Source organism: Myxocyprinus asiaticus, chromosome 11, assembly GCF_019703515.2.
Source record: "Myxocyprinus asiaticus isolate MX2 ecotype Aquarium Trade chromosome 11, UBuf_Myxa_2, whole genome shotgun sequence".
Classification (NCBI taxonomy): Eukaryota; Metazoa; Chordata; class Actinopteri; order Cypriniformes; family Catostomidae; genus Myxocyprinus; species Myxocyprinus asiaticus.
Window position 1 is genome coordinate 34,623,258 of NC_059354.1, and position 19,381 is coordinate 34,642,638.

At 39.5% G+C, this 19,381-nt stretch overlaps 2 protein-coding genes across 21 annotated transcripts in view; one reads left to right on the forward strand and one right to left on the reverse strand.

Moving 5' to 3' along the window:
• The first annotated feature begins 200 nt into the window (after positions 1-200).
• On the forward strand, positions 201-4,820 carry LOC127447936 (nyctalopin-like). Of its 2 annotated transcripts, XM_051710169.1 has the most exons (3): positions 201-954; positions 1,197-1,240; positions 2,275-4,820. In XM_051710169.1, the coding sequence occupies exons 2-3, from the start codon at positions 1,219-1,221 to the stop codon at positions 3,669-3,671; spliced, it is 1,419 nt and encodes a 472-aa protein (XP_051566129.1). In that variant the 5' UTR covers positions 201-954; positions 1,197-1,218; the 3' UTR covers positions 3,672-4,820. The 2 variants fall into 2 exon arrangements, with proteins under 2 accessions (XP_051566129.1, XP_051566130.1); XM_051710170.1 differs by lacking the exon at positions 1,197-1,240.
• Positions 4,821-5,095: 275 nt separating this feature from the next.
• LOC127447681 (peripheral plasma membrane protein CASK-like) overlaps positions 5,096-19,381 on the reverse strand; it is a 244,914-nt gene continuing 230,628 nt past the window's right edge. For 8 of the 19 annotated variants that reach the window (XM_051709663.1, XM_051709670.1, XM_051709668.1 and 5 more), the window contains 5 exons: positions 10,228-10,308; positions 10,054-10,134; positions 9,772-9,974; positions 9,168-9,251; positions 5,098-7,489 (listed from right to left, as the gene is read on the reverse strand). In XM_051709663.1, the coding sequence (XP_051565623.1) occupies positions 7,313-7,489; positions 9,168-9,251; positions 9,772-9,974; positions 10,054-10,134; positions 10,228-10,308 (626 nt within the window). In that variant the 3' untranslated portion in view covers positions 5,098-7,312. Of the gene's footprint in view, positions 7,490-9,167; positions 9,252-9,771; positions 9,975-10,053; positions 10,135-10,227; positions 10,309-19,381 lie in introns of all 19 variants that reach the window. The other 11 variants (XM_051709666.1, XM_051709661.1, XM_051709665.1 and 8 more) reach the window with 6 other exon arrangements.

A 19,381-nucleotide genomic window follows, 5' to 3' on the forward strand; every position in this document is an offset into this window, starting at 1 on the left:
GCTATTAACTATTTTTGTATGTCAAAGGAAATGTTATACTTAAGAGGTAAGTTTTGTCAAAGTAGATTAATAAAAAGCTGAAAATATATTTGTTGGTGAATTGCCATAGTATAAAACCTTGTAAATGAAATGGCCAAATACTAGCCATGATTTATTCAAGTATTTTTTCCCCAAATCAGTAGCTGTGGTATAAATGTGCAAGTGTGCCACTATCGACTAATAGCGATAGTAAAATTTGCATCCAAAATGGGAAATAATCCTAAATTGAACAAGGAGGTGGTGGCCGAGAGAAACCCTTTCCAAGTAAATGATCCATTTTTTTTTCTCCCCATGAAGTTATGCATTGAAGAAGCAACCTAAGCCTTTTAAGGTTTGAGGAAGTTGCAAGTCAGGTTTACCATTTAATATTTTATTGCAGCCTTGATATTTTAAATGTGGAATGGAATGGTAATCCAGTCATAGACAGTAGTTTTTATATCATGACAATTTAAGTGAAAAGTGACACATTTTACCCCACTCATTCCTAATATTACACTGGGGTGGTAGAATGGTGTGTAATGAAAGGTGTTAAGTGATACTTAGCAGATGTTGGGAGATGTTTCCTGAAAAGTTTAGTGTCATCCCATGACCACAGTCTGCTGGTTTATGCAAGGAGATTGCTGATTGTAATCTGTACCATTGAGGCCCAGCAGTTCATTTCTGCTCACCTTGATTTTAGAGTACTGCTTTAAACGGCTATAATCCCAGGATTTTTCTGCCATTAAGTGATGGGTTTCAGAAGGGGAGTGCTGATGTTAGTGGATGTGCACATATAAACTCTATAACAGATAGGATGCTTAATCCATTCATATTTTCCCTTGGAATGATGCAGTACCGACAAATGGTCATGTTGGGCAAACTTGTGGATTTATTATTTGTCAGTGCAGGAGAACCTTTACTGAAAACGTATGGCAGGTAAGTACAGTGTAGGAGGGTGGATTATGTATTGGTATAGTTTGGGCCTTATGTTGACATTCTGGGATCAGTTCAATGGTTGGGACTTTTGATGTAAGGGAAAATTTCCGTTTCATCTTGGTAGCAAGATGTAACACGGGCCAGTAGTTTTACATTTTCATACTTCAAATTTCATTAACTTGAATTGTCTAGTGGAATGTTTGAACTCATTTTGTAAAACCTGTCATGTTCATCTTCAAAAGTCACAGCTGAGAGAAACCAGTGATGTGTTTCATCATTATTGCTGGTAAGTAAAATTTTACATGAAGTACATTTTTTAATGGTGGATTTCTGTGAAGATGTAAACATTATCTTAACAGTCATGAACATTATATTTAAGATCAGCTTAGTGTTCTGCTGCAATGCAGTATCTATATGAATTCCAGGGAACAAACAATACCTGTTCTGTTTGGGTAATCTCTAATCTGTCCTGTTTTAATCATCATAATTTCATTGTGGAGAGCAGCTGCAGGACAGTGGGAGTCCTCTACCCCATGTGTAACGCATTCAATTATTCCTCCAGTGTCCGGTTGTGCTCTCTGTAATCTTTCATAGCTGCTCTGAGAGAACAAGCACACCTCATTTGCAAAGTGATTGCTTATGCTGCTTGACTAGCAGTTCATTTCTGTATGATTATCATAATGGGACTTTTGAGTGTTTAAGGTTTATTAAGGCTTGTGTAGTCTTAAGTAATAGTCATATCTGCAAACTGCTATCTAGTTCTAGTATAACCCATTGTGTTTGAAATGGAAAACAGTTCAGCATCAGTGTGATATAGATACAAATGCAAAATGTGTGATAAATATTTAGAATAAATAAGTCCCTCAAACTGTGTTCACACTAGAGTCTTGGCCACAATTTTGCCATCTGGGAAAAATTTGGCAAAATTGGCAATTTTTGTTTACCAGCATCCAATTAATTGCCTTTGCGATTTAAACTTTTAATTTTGGATCGCAATTGTGCAGTGCGACTGTTCCTACGACAGCCAGATATGACACCCAGTAAATCCTGTCAATCAGGATGACTGGGTCCAGTCTTGGCTACAATATGTACTACAGTCTGACACTGACGCACAGTGTGCCATGGTTTTTCCCCAAGATCGTTTTGGGATCATCTAGTACAGTCTAACCAGCAACAAATGTAAAGGATTGTAAAAATCGTATAGTGTGCACCTGGCTTAGATGAACACGTAAGAGAACATTCTGACTAGATTACAATGTCTTTATTGCATGTTGTGATTAAGCAGCACCCTCTAACACCACTCTTTTCCCGTTTCTCAAGTGTACTTGATCCTCCTCACCCCTCATGCCCTAGCCCTGTGGGCCTGCACACGCTCCTGCCCTCCTAGTTGCATCTGTACTCAGGAGAAGAGCTGCAGTGTCCTCTGTGACCATATCAACATGGTGGACCTGCCCAAAGAATTCCCCTGTGAGGCATCCTCCATCAACCTGGACAAGAACAGCCTCAAGTTTTTGTCTGAGCGGGCATTTGGCACACTGCCTTCCCTCAAGTCACTCTCACTTGACCACAACAACATCTCCTTCATCACACCAGGCGCGTTCAAAGGGCTTCCCAACTTGGTGGAGCTCAAAATGGCCCACAATGATTACATCCGTTATCTGCATACCCGCATCTTCACATCACTCAAACGCTTGGTTCGTTTGGACCTTTCTGACTGCAACCTCTTCAACATGCCAGACCGCATCTTCCTTGAGCAAATTTCTCTAAAAGAACTGCTGTGCTTTCAAAACAACTTCCGCCGCATTCCTGGTGCAATACGAGGGATGGAAAACCTCACACACGTCTACTTGGAGCGCAACAAGATTGAAGCAGTGGCCTACAACTCTTTGCTAGGCCTAACCAACCTCAAATACCTTAACTTGCAGGAGAATCACATAAATGTGATCCATGATGAAGCCTTCAAAGATCTAGTGCACCTGGAGAACTTTTACCTGAATGATAATCTGTTGGTTGACTTACCCCAGCAGGCTTTCAAGGGCCTAAGCAATCTGAAAATATTGAACCTGGGTGGAAACCTACTGACCAATGTCTCCAAAACATGGTTCAGTGACCTGGTAGAGCTGGAAGTGCTCTACCTGGATCGAAACCGCCTGTCCTATATCGAGGAGGGTTCCTTTGAGAACTTGACAAGCCTCATGACGCTGCACCTCAACAGCAACAATCTGTCATCTTTACCCTTTTCCGTCTTTCAGCCCATCTATTTCATCGGGCGCCTGTATCTCTTTCGAAACCCCTGGGAGTGTAGCTGTGATCTGGAGTGGCTGAGAGAGTGGATGGAGAGTTATAAGCTGGTGAGAGACATTCCATGTGCATCCCCTTCCTCGGTTGCTGGCTTGGATCTGATTAAGGTGGTCTACGCCCATCTGAACGGCACTTGTCTGGATCCACCAGAGCTCAACCTGACCACAGCTCTTCCTGACTATCCAACCACCGAGAACAAGTTCAACAGCCTAATTTCCAAACTGCTACACCAGGAGTTCAGAGATGAGATGATCAACTCAACGGACAGCCTGAGGAATGGCACCCAGCAGGATCCAGCTGAGAGTCAGGTTTCTTCTGGGTATGGACTGTTCGGTGCTCCTCATACTACGTTTCTTCTTATATTTCTATTTCAAGCCCAGATTGGCTTTCTATCTGACAGCAGTAATGTCTCTTGAGAGTCAGGTGAATACCAAAAGGGATGAAAGGCATTCTAGAATGGAAGTAAGCTGTGCTGAAATGTTCTTGCCTTGAGTGGTGGGTTTTCTCATCCTGAAAATGAAATTCTGGAATACCTAATTAAATTGATGATGATCGTCTCAATCTCTTTAAATGAATGGAAACTCTTCCATGAATTCAATAAAAAAAAAAAAAAAAAAAAAGAGCATGTTGTAAGCCAATGAGACCAAAAGACTTCCTTGTGTTGCCAACATGGGATGATCCATTTCTGTTAAAGGATCGTTGAGGGGCATTTTAAGCACTTTGTGTGAACTGTAACATTTTATACCATACCTACTGTACATTTTGTCAAGCACTCTTGGCATTACACATTTATAATATGAACAAGTTTATACATTTTCTATTTCATATTGCATAACTTTGTAACTTTTGTGTCTGAGATTTGACTGATAAAGCTTCTCGCTGTCATTTCAGCAGATGGCATAATACGCTGTCCTTTTTTGTGGTTAATTGCACTGGGTAAGTTTCCAGTTCTAGAAAATGCATTAGCCCTCCTCTTCCGTAAAGCTTAAGTGCACTCGGTAATGCTAGCTGCTTCATATCATAACAAAAACTGAATTGACTTTATCATTGCGTTTTGCTTGTACCTTCTCTATCCAGGGCAAAACAATAGACCATTTATTGAAGGATGATGCCACACTCAGAGCCCAGATCTATTGACTCAACATTACAGAATGTAATACACATTTATGAGATTTGTGTGTGAAAAACCTTAGTATTTGTGCTTTAAAAATGATTTTTTGTTAACTTGTGGTGTAATACTTTGAATAAAGATCATTGCATAAAGTATTAAGTAAACTGACTGAAAATCAATGAAAAAAGATTTGGTATGGTGCTGCAATTGGTGATTCATGGTCATCCTTAACTGCATTTTTAATGTAAAGGTGCATTTTGTTATTCTGACTTTTAATGCTAGAATTAATATGTTGTTAAGCCTGACATATCAGGAAGAACTCACATAGGAAAAGTAATTTAAAGGGATAGTTCACCCAAAAATGAAAATTCTCTCATCATTTACTCACCCTCATGCCATCCAAGATTTGTATAACTTTCTTTCTTCAGCAGAACACAAAGATTTTTAGAAGAATATTTCATCTCTGTAGGTCCATACAAAGCAAGTGAATGGGTGGCAAAATTTTGAAGCTCCAAAATCCACATAATGGAAACATAAAGGAACTCAAGGTGACTCAAATGGTTAAATCCATATCTTCTGAAGCGATATATGTGTGGGTGTACCATCTGGGATGCCAGGATGGTGAGGAAATCATGAGATAATTTTCATTTTTGGGTGAACTATCCCTTTAAGTTCAGCGCACAAGGAATGTACTTAAAGTTTATGTCTTTTATTCAATGCGTCAAGTTAGAGCACCGCCTTTTTAAAGACTTTCATAGTAAACTGGTCAATAAACAACCTTTTCAAACTACCTTGAAACTATTTTATTTTCCCCTAGACAAAAAGTCTAATTTAAAAGTCTGTTTGGTACCGCCATAGTTGACTTTAAACCATCATTTTCAAAATTGCCAAATTGCCATTTTAAAATAGGATCTATTGACAGATAATGGCTGAAGGGGTAAAAAAATAGCATTTTCATTCAAAACCGAAAGCTGTTCAGCACAGCAAAATTTTGCTCCCCATATTTAATTCAGATTCCATTGTTTTTGTTGAGTCTAACTCATTCTTTCAGTTCAACATAAGAAAAGAGTTTCTCAATGTTTGTGTAAGGTTTATAGGGCAGCTAAATGGAGACGGCTAAAGTGAACAAATCCCTCTAGGTTCAGCAGGTGAAATTTGTGGCTCTCCCATTCTCTCCAATGTGTGTTACAACAGTTTGAAAGCTGGCATTCCCAACTTCTCATTATGACAGAAACAGTGGTGAGAAGTGAAGTTTCCTTAAGGAAAAATGCAGTTTTATATTAGTTTTGAGTGGAGCAGAGAGTTTAGAGCAAGGGAAAGACTTCATAGATTTGGAAATGTGTTTTGCATTCAAGGCACGTTTGGTACACAAAGCAAGCAAGCATTACTAAATAGCCTTTGGTAACACCCCGCCTCTTTTTTTTTCTATTATATATAGAAATACCTTCTATATAGTATATAGGTACCATTGGTCAAACAAACATATAAACTGTCTGCCTCACTCTCAAATACTGGGCATTGATCCCAATTGCAGTCATGCAGTGTCGGATGAGCAGGCGTGACCTATCACAGCTGCTGGGAAAAATTCAGAAAAACAAAATGGTGGTAGACGAGTGAAAAGTTTCCATTCACCCGCGTCTTTGTCAACTCACAGAGATGCCAAGCAAAAGAGCAGGATAACACAACAAAGCACAGAGCAGAGGACACAGAGTTCTTCACCACATAAAATGAAATATATATATTTTTTTAAAAACACGCTCATACTGAAGAGCTGCTCTGTCATCAGCAGAGACATTCATACAGGGCAGTTTGAGTGAACAGTTTGCATTAACAGAACGATTCAGATGAACAGACTGGGTCGTCTTATGCCACGCAGTTCATGGGCGCACCTCTTTCTCCAACAACTGCACAGACTAAAAATTGTTTTGATTTGATTCAGCTCAATTAAAACATTAATGCTCTCAAATGACACATTTCTGAAATGGTGGAAGTTTTTTTTTGTATTAATTTTCATCCTTACCCCCTTAATTTTACAACAAATAAAAATTTAGACCATTTACAAACACGTTACTACATGATTGGTAAAAATAAATTTGTTTACAAAGTTGCCATAATTCAAAGGATGTGCATAGGTCTTTTCATCATAGATTTCTTTTTTTGTCACTGGCTCCACTTGTTTGAATGTGTTTGTCCAGACGAATGGAATGTTTTCGGTTGTGGATGACAGTCTGAACATGGATAACACTGACAGCATGGAAGCTTGTGAATATTCACATGCATGAAATTTCATTCAAATCTATAAAACATTTATGCAGGCCTTTAGAGAGACAGTATCCATGTGTAAAGAAGGATGAATTGGGGAAAACATAAAAAGTTTTAAAATGAAAGCTAAATAACTAGTAACTCAGTGGGTTGGACTGTATAAAGCTGCTGGGGTCTGTGCACGGATAATGTGGGGATTATGTATGATGGCCGAGTTAATGGATGGGTTGGACAGATAAAAGTGATGAGGATTCCACCACAGTAATACTGCACTTTTGCTCCGATACCAACAGAAAAACAGTCAAAAAATAATTTGTATGTATATTAAAAAAATAATTTTAGAATAATAAAAACATTCAGGACACTACAGCATGGAGGATACTGTCTCTTTAAAACAAATGTCTACAAAATGTTGCCTTCTAGCTATATAGACATGACAATATTTAGTAATCCATTTTATTGATCTTTTTATTGATACAACACTACGTCTAGGTAGTATGTGAGGGGCCAAGACTGGGCTCACTGCAGGGCTTGTACATCCATGTAGTTGAACGTCAGAGATGGTGTTCCCTTCTATTTTCATCAAGGGAAAGTTTTGAAGTTTTTGTGGAGATGCATTGCAAAGTTTAAGGTTGGGAGGGGCGTAAGGTTATAGGCTTGATGGGCATGCCTTGGACTGCTGTTTTAATAGACCCAGGACACAGGCACCCACTGGGCAGTGGTGCAAACCAGGTCTATGGCCTCCTCCAGGAGCCGAATAGTCTCATCAATTTCATTATTGATGATGGTTTGGTCAAAATAGTGTGCATATGTTTTCTGAAGGATCTCAGACTCCTTCTGCAGCCTCTGTAATGACTCATCCTGCAGAATGAAAAAAGAAAAATGAGCAAGACAGCAGACAAGAGATAAAGGGGGTTTAAGGGAAGGTACAGAAACTCAGAGACCTTTTGAAAGATCAATGAAGGTTCATGGACAGATACTGACCATGTGGCCATACAAACTTTATCAGAATATGAGGACATCTGATATACAATAGCCTCAAAAATTATTTGGACAATTGTGGACACTTAAAATGACTTTTATTACATTAGATATAAAATATCAATATATTTGTATGAATGAAGAATGAAGTCAGTTCCCCTGAAGTTCATGCAGGTGTCCTAGCAGAGTAACCACTGGTATAGTTCATTACATTAACAACGGAATAGTTTCACAAAATCTGACAACCAGAAAGTGTCCAAAAACTTGTCTTTTGTATGAACAATATTTCTATATACAATATTTTTTTAATAATTTGAAACCTAACCAACATTTCTTTTTGAGAGTGTTTTGCTTGAAAAATGTGCATGTGCTATCTTTCTTTAAAGGAATAGTTATAATGGTATAAAAATAATGGTGATCAGACCTTTGTAGCTCCAAAAATAACAAAGGAAATACAAGTAATAAGTAATCCATAAGACTCCAATGGTTAAATCCATATCTTCAGAAGCAATATAATAGGTCTGGGTGAATAACAGATCACAATTTAAGTCCTTTTTTACTCTAAATCTCTACTTTCACTTTTACATCTGAAAGTCACATGTGGCGCCTGTTTAGTTTCACTTTCACATCTGAATGTGAAAGTGGAGATTTAGATTAAAAAATGACTTAAATATTGTTCTGTTTCCCACCCACACCTATTATATAGCTTCTGAAGATATGGATTTAAACATTGGAGACTTATGGATTAATTCTTTTTCCTTTATGTGATTTTTGGAGCTACAAAGTTCTGATCACCATTCACTTGCATTGTATGGACCTACAGAGCTGAGATATTCTCCAAAAAAAATCTTTGTTTGTGTTCTGCTGAACAAAGAAAGTCATACACATCTGGGAAGGCATGAGGCTGAGTAAATGATGAGAGAATTTGAATAACTATCCCTTTAAAATAAATGCTAATTGGCTTGATATTTTTTCACATAATGCAAGGCACTCATGCATTTTAAGAGTGGCTAAAGAGTCCAAATATTTTTAAAGGCTACTGTATTATCCGAAAGGTAAGAGCAGCTATAAACAGCTACATCAGGGAGTATTAGGGAGGCTGGTACTAGAGCATATGGAGAAATTATATACAGGTACTATTTAGAAAAACTGAAGTATTGGGATGTGAATCATGGTTTTCTTAAAAATCTTGAAAAGCCATCTGTCCAATTGACCTTAGTTATAAAGGTCATGAATGAAATGGACCGTATTTGGGTAAAGCTTTGTGGGCACTAGAACCAAGCTGACTTCCTGTCATACTCACAGGCAGCTTCCTGCACCATCTGGGAAGCTGAGTGCGATGTAAGGGAAGTAATTAAAACATGAGCCGAAACAAAAAGTGCTTGCAAAAAGAAAACAGACCTGCTGGACAAAAATTTAAACTGTTGAAGGCAAAGCAGTTAGATGTTGTTATAAAACTAAAGTGACACATGCTTGACACAGGGTTAACGTTAAAAATGGTTTGATCTCTGAGAAGGGTGCGTGTGTATTGCATGTTTTGGATGATGTATGATCTCACCTCATTCATGCCAGGGGTGATGTTTGGCGCAGCAATGAAAACCACATAGGGAGCAAATTCAGATGTCCTTAACACCTTCAGTGCCTGAGATGAATGAAGCACAAGACTCGATCACTTGAAGTTTACACTTTCTAGAAGTTTAAGGAAGTTGTATTGCATGTCTTTTAACTTTAAAGTCATCTATATGCTATTGTACTCCTAAAATATGACAGAAATGAACTTTTAGCATATATACAGTATGCTTTTATAATTTCCTATTCTAGGAAAACTGACCCTAAATACTGATGACTCATCTTGCATTGGACATATTTTCTTCAGACAAATGCTTTCTAGAATGATTACATCCCTCCCCCTAATACCACCTGCAACCATGTAGAAAATAATGATTCATAGTTGTGATGTAAACTAAAGGCTATTGCCTATTTTAAAAAAGGAGGGTGAGCCCTTTAATATGTCCTGCCCAAACTTCCGGTTTTAACAAGAAATACTTCAAAACAGGAAGGAAAACTGTGCTTGTGATTTCATGTGGTCTGTAATGTTCAACCATCTTTTCGATTAATTAATAATGTGGGCAGTTAAAGCAGACCCTGCATAAAACATTCACCTGTGGCTCTACGTCCAATATGGCTACGAGTCCCTGCTCATGGATCTTGCGTATCGTCTCCAAGCGTGTGCCGTACATTGCGTCCTCGTGGCTACCGTACTCCAGGTAATCGTTGTTAGAGATGTCCTGCATCATTTGGTCGTGAGATACAAAGAAATAATTCTTGCCGTTCTCTTCATCTTTCTTTGGAGGTCTGGTCGTATCTTTTGGGGCAGAATTTTGACATTAGTATTCGGTTTTCAGTTCAGTTAAGCAGTTACAAGTGTTACAGTGTGCTGTTACGTGGAATGGGGTAAGCAAATCTCTCTGGGTGTTTGGTGATGAGTGTGTTCTTGATGTGTCTTCTGCCAACGCCATGGGCACCTGCCAGTTGACAACAACAAACGTAAGCACCATATGCTTTGTGCCATCTAACAAAAGTAAGGTGTGGAATTAAACCCAGATGTACATACACACCTAGTAACACTAATGTTTTCCTCTTGAACGCCGGCAACTTCACAACTTCCTCATATGTGACGAGATCTAGTTGATCGAACACTTGAAGAAACAGAAGATTGTTATTTAAAAAGGGGAGGGATTGATCCTAAATGTTATTACAATAGTTAAACTTAAACATTTCAGTTGTGTCAAACATGGTTAAAAATCTGGAATCTTCTATCTAGAAAGGAGGATGCTTTGGCTAATGCTGTAGTGATTCTTCTGTTTGCGCCCAAGAGAGCTGAACGTGACTGGGACTATGAGGACGATACAGGTGTTTGGCTGCTTATGTAACACTACAGGCCTGATGGGGGTTTGAATGACTGAGTGAAATTCTATCTCCACTGTACCAAAGTGGCATCTATCAATGCAGTACAGAAACAGAGCTGAGAGAACACATCGTAGCTGCTCACAAAAGTGCTGTCGCCCAACATCCCAACTGGGAAACTTGGCAGATTGGATCACAGGAATGATGGTAGCCAAATTAAGCTGGCCTGTGAACAGGATTGATCGAAATCCTTGACCAGAATAACATTGATTACCACTGTATCTAGGGGTGAATTTACACTTGGTCACTTCATGCGTGTTTACTGATCGGATGGCTATTCGATCATTAAAAGACCAAGTGTAAATGCCTTTAAAGACGGATTCGAGACAGATATATATCAGATCACTCAAACCACCTCTGGAGTTGGTTTGAGATGCATTCCATTTGAAACTCAGTCAAGTGTAAATGCATCTGGCTGTTCAACCCACATATGTAAACTTGTGAAAATGTGAAATATAACAGCTGTTACTGAGTATTTGCATAGGGCTCGTGTTGCACAATAAATAATATCAAATTAAGAAACAAATGGGCATTCTATGGAACTTTTTTCTTAATTTATTTGATGCAGATCGCTGGTGAAATAAACTAAACACTAACAATGAGTGATGCGCATAGGCATATTTTACCTATGACAAGCCACGAGGGGAAAAATACACAGCGCACACACGCAGATACCCGCATGTGTAACGGAAGCCAGCTTGTACGTGATAGCTGTGTGGTATCTGTAAACCTCACTCACATGGCCTCAAGAGGCACACTAGCGACTGAGGCTAAAGGCTGTAGCCTCCATATGGAGGAGACACACTGATGTGGTCAAGTGTAAATGGAATATGCTTATTCAATCGGATAGCAATCTGATCAGGAAAAACACAAAGTGTAAATACCCCATAGAACATTAATATTGCATACCTGAGGCTGCTCCAAAAAGGTTTGAATAAGCATAAGTGCAAATAAGATTTGAGAGCTGCAGCGAAGGGGAAGATTTTCTTTGTGAATAAAAACTTAAATTTTGATCTGTTTCTCACACAAAACAAAGTAGCATTGCTGTTGTGAAAACTTGCACAGGGATATAGCACTATGCTATTTGTACCATAGTGTTACTATTGCATAATAAGAAAGACTGGCTACTGTGTGCATGCGGAGGGTGTTGAGGGGAGATGTGTGTGTGCTTGTGCTGTGCAGGAGACACTGAGTTGACTTGGGAAACATGAGCCTTCTGTGTCACTTCCACGTGGAATGCGATCCCAGCACTCATCTCTCCCTTAAATGATATGTCCCCCTTTCACATGACATTGAGTATGCAGCTCTATAAATGTAGGATGCTTAATTAATCTGCACACAGAGAAGCCTCATGTTGTGCTATGGATCAGTAAATATAAATGCACAAGGATCACAAGGTTAAGAGAATACAGGCTCAAAAATTCAGCACAATACAATAAATTAACAAAGGTAAACCATTAACACCACACAGACTTTTAAACACACACAAACAAAAAAGCTCTTTAAGTGTTGATTTCATAACAGAAAAATGCAGGTTGCCAAAAAAGTAAAGGTGGGGGGAAAAAAAAACCTATTTCAAGCATTGCTATACACTGATCAGCCACAACATTACAACCACCGACAGGTGAAGTGAATAACATTGATTGTCTCATTACAATGGCACCTGTCAAGGGGTGGGATATATTAGGCATCAAGTGAAAAGTCGGTTCTTGAATTTCATGTGTTGGAAGCAGGAAAAATGGGCAAGCGTAAGGATCTGAGCGACTTTGACAAGGGCCAAATTGTGATGGCTAGACAACTGAGTCTGAGCATCTCCAAAACAGCAGGTCTTGTGGGGTGTTCCCGATATGCAGTGGTTAGTACCTACCAAAAGTGGCCCAAGGAAGGACAACCGATGAACTGGCGACAGGGTCATGGGCACCCAAGGCTCACTGATGTGCGTGGGGAGTGAAGGCTAGCCCATCTGGTCCGATCCCACAGAAGAGCTACTGTATCACAAATTGCTGAAAAACTTAATGCTGGCCATGATAGAAAGGTGTCAGAACACACAGTGTATCGTAGCTTGCTGTGTATGGGGCTGCGTAGCTGCAGACCGGTCAGAGTGCCCATGCTGACCCCTGTCCACTGCCAAAAGCACCTACAATGGGCATGTGAATGTCAGAACTGGATCATGGAGCAATGGAAGAAGTGGCCTGGTCTGATGAATCACGTTTTCTTTTAGATCATGTGGACAGCCCAGTGCGTGCACATCATTTACCTTGGTAAGCGATGGCAGCAGGATGCACTATGGAAAGAAGGCAGGCCGGCAGAGGCAGTGAAATGCTCTGGGCAACATTCTGCTGGGAAACCTTGAATCCTGGCATTCATGTGGATGTTAATTTGACACATACCACCTACCTAAAGATTGTTGCAGACCACATACACTCCTTCATGGCAACGGTATTCCCTGATGGCAGTGGCTTCTTTCAGCAGGATAATGCACACTGGCACACTGCAAAAATTCTTCGCGAATGGTTTGAGGAACATGACAAAGAGTTCAAAGTGTTGACTTGGCCTCCAAATTCCCCAGGTCTGAATCCAATTTAGCATCTATGGGATGCGCTGGACAAGTCGATCCATGGAGGCCCCACTCACCTTGCAGGACTAAAAGGATCTGCTGCTAAAGTCTTGGTGCCAGATACCACAGGACACCTTCAGAGGTCCTGTGTAGTCCATGCCTCGATGGGTCAGAGCTGTTTTGGCGGCACGAGGGGGACCTATATGATATTAGGCAGGTAGTTCTAATGTTGTGGTTGATCGGTGTATTTTTCCTCACAATAACATATATATATATTCTAACGACAAGTCTCAATATTCGTAATTACATATTTGCACATTAATATTTTTGGCAAAAAAGAGATTGAGCAAGTGTGCAAGAAGAAACATACTGCGTTATTATTTCAAAGAACGCTCTCTTTTTAACCAAAATGCAAACTCAGAACGAGCTAAGATAATGTCAAGAGTATTTGTGTAATGATAAACACGCTGGAAACAAGATATGCAACTATTCCCTCGTGTTTTATTTTTTTTTACTGACATGTATTTGCTCTACACAAAGCAGTAAGCTCAGCACTTGATGTGCAAAGCAGCAAAGTCCAATAAAGATGAACGAGAAACAAGTTAGTAAAAGATTGCAATATAATCAGTTTTGAGTTGCAACATATTAATCAAAAACAAATTGCAAAATTGCCAAACCCAGATATCTATATATATTGCATCACAGGCACCTGCTGATCCCCACCCCTACTAATAAGCAAAGCTGGATTTAGGTTTAATAAAATCATCACAGCAAAGGTGTTGATTGAGATAGACAGAGAGAGGAAATGAAGCAGAGGCTGTATGCCACACAGAGTTACTTACATGCACAGCGCCATTGGTTGATAGACAGCATGTAAAATGGACAGAGTCATTGAGTTATGGCTCAGTTAACAGAACATAAGTAAACACAGAGAACAACAATTGTGCTGGAAGCATAGAGACATAACAGAAATCATCCAGTGGCCATCCGTGAGCTCAGGCTGATCTGGATGGGGTTTCAGAGGCATGAGCGACGCCAGGCTCTAAATAATGGAACATGCATCTGTAATTCACAGCAATGCACTTGCATATCAAATCTGATATCTTAAAGCTGCAATAAAAGTGTGGAATTCTGAGGTTTTTGTGATAATCTGGAAAGGAATAGAATTTGCATTCACAGAATGAGTAATTTTAAATTACAGTAACGGAATATATCACAATATTGTAATTTTCTAGAAAAGCAAAAAACAAAAACAAAAAACAAAAACACAAAAAAAACAATCATAAATAAAATGCCTATTTTTGTCTAATCCAGGGCATTAAATACTATACAAATCACAGGTACTTCTTTTCAGTTGATAATTTTCTCTTTTTAATAATTTCTTTCTTGTCTTGACTTGTTTGAAACATGCATCACTCTATTTTCACATTACTCCATGTTTCTTCATTGTTCTCACGCATGAATAACACAAAGTAGTACTGCCCACTGATAACTGTGCAAAGATGTCTGCTGTGGTATAAATTATATAGCAAAATCTCTACCGTCTGACAATGTTCTACCATCACACATTATATCTAATCCCTCCCAGTCCTGCACTTTGCTGTGTGGTTGCTAGGTAGTTGCTATGGTTTTCTGGGTGGTTGCTGACTGGCATTAGTATCCATGATATTCTGGTCCCAGGATCAAGTTACACCTTCAGTTTAAATCTATGATGATTTTTTTTTGTACACATTTACAAAAATACATTTGGTTGCTTAGAAGAATAATAGTGCACCTCTCCTCCACAAGCCACACAATTTGAAGTATCATTCATGTCTGTAGCACAAAGTGCGGGACAAGTTACGAGGGAAAGTTTCCTGAAGTTAGGGGTTTATTCAAATTCTAGACCTTAAGTATGAGCAACAGTAGTAGTGATGCTTGCCATAGTAACCATTAACGCTTCTGAAGTAAAATAAAATGTATTCTAGTGGTTTTACTATGTAGAATGAAAAGTGGTTTTAGACTGCAATGATTAGAATGGAAAAGAGCAAGGATGGGGCTTATAGGACATCAAAACTGTATTGGGCTAAGCCACCAATGATCCCTTTCTGCTTTTACACACTACTGACAAAAGCACTTCCTGACTTGTCGATATGCACATGCCAGTAATTAGAAGTGGTTTATACACTTTACAAGCCTATTGCTGCAGCAAAATCTCTGCGTTCTTTGTCTTGGGTCTTCCAAAGTCTGGGCCTTCTGTGGATGAAATTCTCCTTGTAAAGGACAACCCCTCTTTCCAATTGCTTCCCAGTGGAAAGTCCCCAACCATATGCTTCCCATTTTCCTTCCTCAATTGATCTGAAGCTAAGCATTAGAGCTCATCTGAAGAAAAAAAACCCCAAACTCTTACAAGCCCCCTGCCTCAAAATTTGTAACAAGACCTGACAAGAGGATGTACTACACTTAAAAGTCCCATTGCATGCCTCTGGCTGAGTGAGCTTAAATCAGACTCACTAAAGTGGGGCACTGGGCTCAGGAGGGATTATGTCTGATCTGCCTTCCCCACCATAATTGGTTGAGGGGGGCCATGCTCACCACAGCCTATTTGATGAACTAAGTGATTGGGTGCTCGGTTCAGAGAACACTGCGATTCCACCAGCCCAGATCGAATAAGATATACGGTTAACCCTTTTTTGGCCAGAAACATACTCTATGCAAGCATGTACATGCTTGGCCAATGTATTGCAAGTGCGCAGTCCTGTTGTACACACAATACTTAATGTGCGCTCTTGCATAACTGTGGCAGTAACAAACTTAAGTTCTTAAGGGGGTGATAGAGTTACCTATAGATGTCTGTGTGCAATTAAACCAGATGTGTTATTATTCAGGTAGCTAGTTATAAAGATGTCGACAGTTTAGCAAAGTTTGACTAATTTTCTCAGCAAGATTCTCCTCCATAACAGCAGCAGTAGTGAGAAACTTGACTGCAGAAGTTGATGCCAGTCCCACAATGACACCACTTGCAGCAACACTGCTTGCAACACATGCTTGCTTTGCTTGAAGCAATAGTTCACTCCAAAATGACAATTCTCTAATTATTTACTCACACTTATGCCATCCCAGATGTGTCTGACTTTCTTTCATTTGCTGAACTCAAATGAAGATTTTTAGAAGAATTTCTCAGCTCTTTTGGTCCATACAATGCAAGTGAATGGGTGCCCAAAAAAAAAAAAAAAAAAAAAATGTCACACAAGTCACCATAATAGTAATCCATAAGACTCCAGTGGTTAAATCAATGTCTTCAGAAGTGATATGATAGGTTGTTGATTTTTTCCCCTTTTTCACCCAATTTGGAATGCCCAATTCCCAATGCGCTTTTAAGTCCTCGTGGTCATGTAGTGATTCGCCTCAATCCGGGTGGCGGAGGACGAATCCCAGCCGCCTCCGCGTCTGAGACCGCCAACCCGCGCATCTTATCACGTGGCTTGTTGAGCGAGTTGCCACGGAGACATAGCGCATGTGGAGGCTTCATGGATCCACCGCGGCATCCACGCTCAACTCACCACGCGCCCCACCGAGAACGAACCACATTATAGCGACCACGAGGAGGTTACCCCATATGATTCTACCCTCCCTAGCAACCGGGCCAATTTGGTTGCTTAGGGGACCTGGCTGGAGTCACTCAGCACGCCCTGGAATTCGAACTAGCGAACTCCAGGGGTGGTAGCCAGCATCTTTTACCACTGAGCTACCCAGGCCCCCTTCACATTCTTCTACTTGTGTTTTTGGTGATTCACATTATTCATGCACACTGCCCCCTACTTTGCAGGGAGAAGAATTTCTAGCAAAAAACGACTTATATGTGGATCCGTTTCTCACCCACATCTATCGTATCACTTCTGAAGGAATGGATTAAAACCCTGGAGTTGTATAGATTACTTTTATGTTGCATTTATGTGCTTGTTGGAGCGTTAACATTTTGGCACCCATTCATTTGCATTGAATGGACCTACAGAGCTGAAATATTATTCTAAAATCTTAATTTGTGTTCTGCAGAAGAAAAAAGTCATACACATCGGATATGGCATGAGGGTGAATAAATGATGAATTTTCCCATTTGAACACAATTTACAACGATGCGTGAAATTGAAGGGTTTGCATTAACACACTTGTGTGGGGTACATTTCTGGCCTTATAGTTGGAGGTCTTGTTACTGTGTCTACAATGTAAGCTATGACTGTTATTCTGATTTTCATCTTTAAGAAGCTCACCTCTACACCATTCCACACTATCAAGGAGGTCTTGACATGGAAACAGTTATGGCATCGTTTAACATCAAGTGCTCAAAGGTGGTAACCTGACCCTGAGCTTGCAGAGTAAGCAATGGTTATTACACACTGAAGTAGGGCCTTATTTACTTGCTTATATAAGATGTTAAATGCAGTGGGGTGAAAAGCACCATGCCTATAACAAGGTCATGTAATTGCTGCCTTTCATATGGTCAGGACCATTTTATTAAGAGGTTGTAAAATTTACACCTAGTTACGGTTGAGAGCATGTACATAAGTGTAGCAGCAGAAGAAGTCTGTGTGTTGGATTGGAATTTAAGCCATTGGGGAAGACATGAGTATCTCCTGAACACATTAATGTATTTTACAGTGACATATGAGTCAGTGCAGAGACACACTCCATCTTTCTCTTTTTCTTTCCCCTGGCCTTCTACCAGTGGCTCTTGGCACCTGAGCTCAAAAGTCCATAAACTCTTGCGGAAAACATGGGTGTCTCACTTACAGTCTTTGCGGTCCCCGTGAGAACACGCGCACACAGAACCACACTTGTCGCACAGGTGTGTTCATTAGCCAGGTTAACGAGACAATGAGCTAGGTTTCCACTGTGGCTGCCTTTAATGAGGCCCTATGGCACTCTAAATAAATTTAAACCAGACTCAAGCTCTGGTGCTCTCTTAAGGTGACAGTGTGGTCTGGGACAGCAGGCGAAATCAGACACACAGCTACTTGGCTATGTGGTTGGCACAGGTCACCCTGCTATTTGTGGAAGTGCTGCAGTCAGGGCCTTGGGTTATTTGAGCCAGACAGCATAGGGCCCTGTTACCTGCACATACCCACCACACGGCACACAGAGATGCTTCCTAAAGCTGTGGAACTAATGTCTGAATCATTCCATGGAGACAGTTTCAGCAACAGCTGCTGACAACTATCCCATGAGTGTAAAAGTCAGCTTTTCATTGAAAAGCAGGAACTAATATACAGTATAAACATAATACTAATGAAAAGACTGTCACTCTCGTATAGTGAGTGATAATGAGAGATAAAAATGATATACTCTACCGGTCAAAAGTTTTGAAACACGACTGAAATGTTTCTCGTGATCTTAAAAATATTTTGATCTGGAGACACATATGCTTAAATGTTTAAAATTAGTTTTGTAGACAAAAATATAATTGTGCCACCATATTAATTTATTTCATTATAAAACTAAAATTTAATAAAAAATAAAATAAAAAAAAGTTTCTGAAATTGATGACTTGGACCAAATAATAAAGAAAAGCAGCCAATAAGTGCCCAACATAGATGGGAACTCCTTCAATACAGTTTAAAAAGCATCCCAGGGTGATACCTCAAGATGTTGGTTAAGAAAATGTCAAGAGTACATGTCTGCAAATTCTAGGTAAAGGGTGACTACTTTGAAGATGCTAAAATTTAACACAGTTTTGATTCATTTTGGATTTTGTTTAGTCACAACATAATTCCCATAGTTACATTTATGTTATTCCATAGTTTTGATGACTTTACTATTATTCTAAAATGTGAAGAAAAAAAATTATAATAAAGAATAAGTGTTTCAAAACTTTTGACCGGTAGTGTACATGCATTCTTCTTGAAGGGGTTCCACTTGGACTGAGTTGGCAATAGGCATCAGCTGGTAACAGGAGCTTGTTACATAACAGGTGATAGCATACAAGCTCCAGAGATTCCGTAAAGGAATAGTTCACCCAAAAATGAAAATTCTCTCATTAATGCAAGTACATGGGTGCCAGCACTTATAAAATATAACTTATTTAAATATGACGGTCCAAAAGTCATATTTAGGCAACATAAAAGTAATCCACACAACTCCAGTCGATCAATGAATGTCTTCTGAAGCGAATCGATAGCTTTATGTATGAAACAAGTCGATAATTAAATTAATTTTAAATCGGCGCTTTTAACTTTAAATCGGCTCTGATGCTGTTTGAAATGGGCGAACTC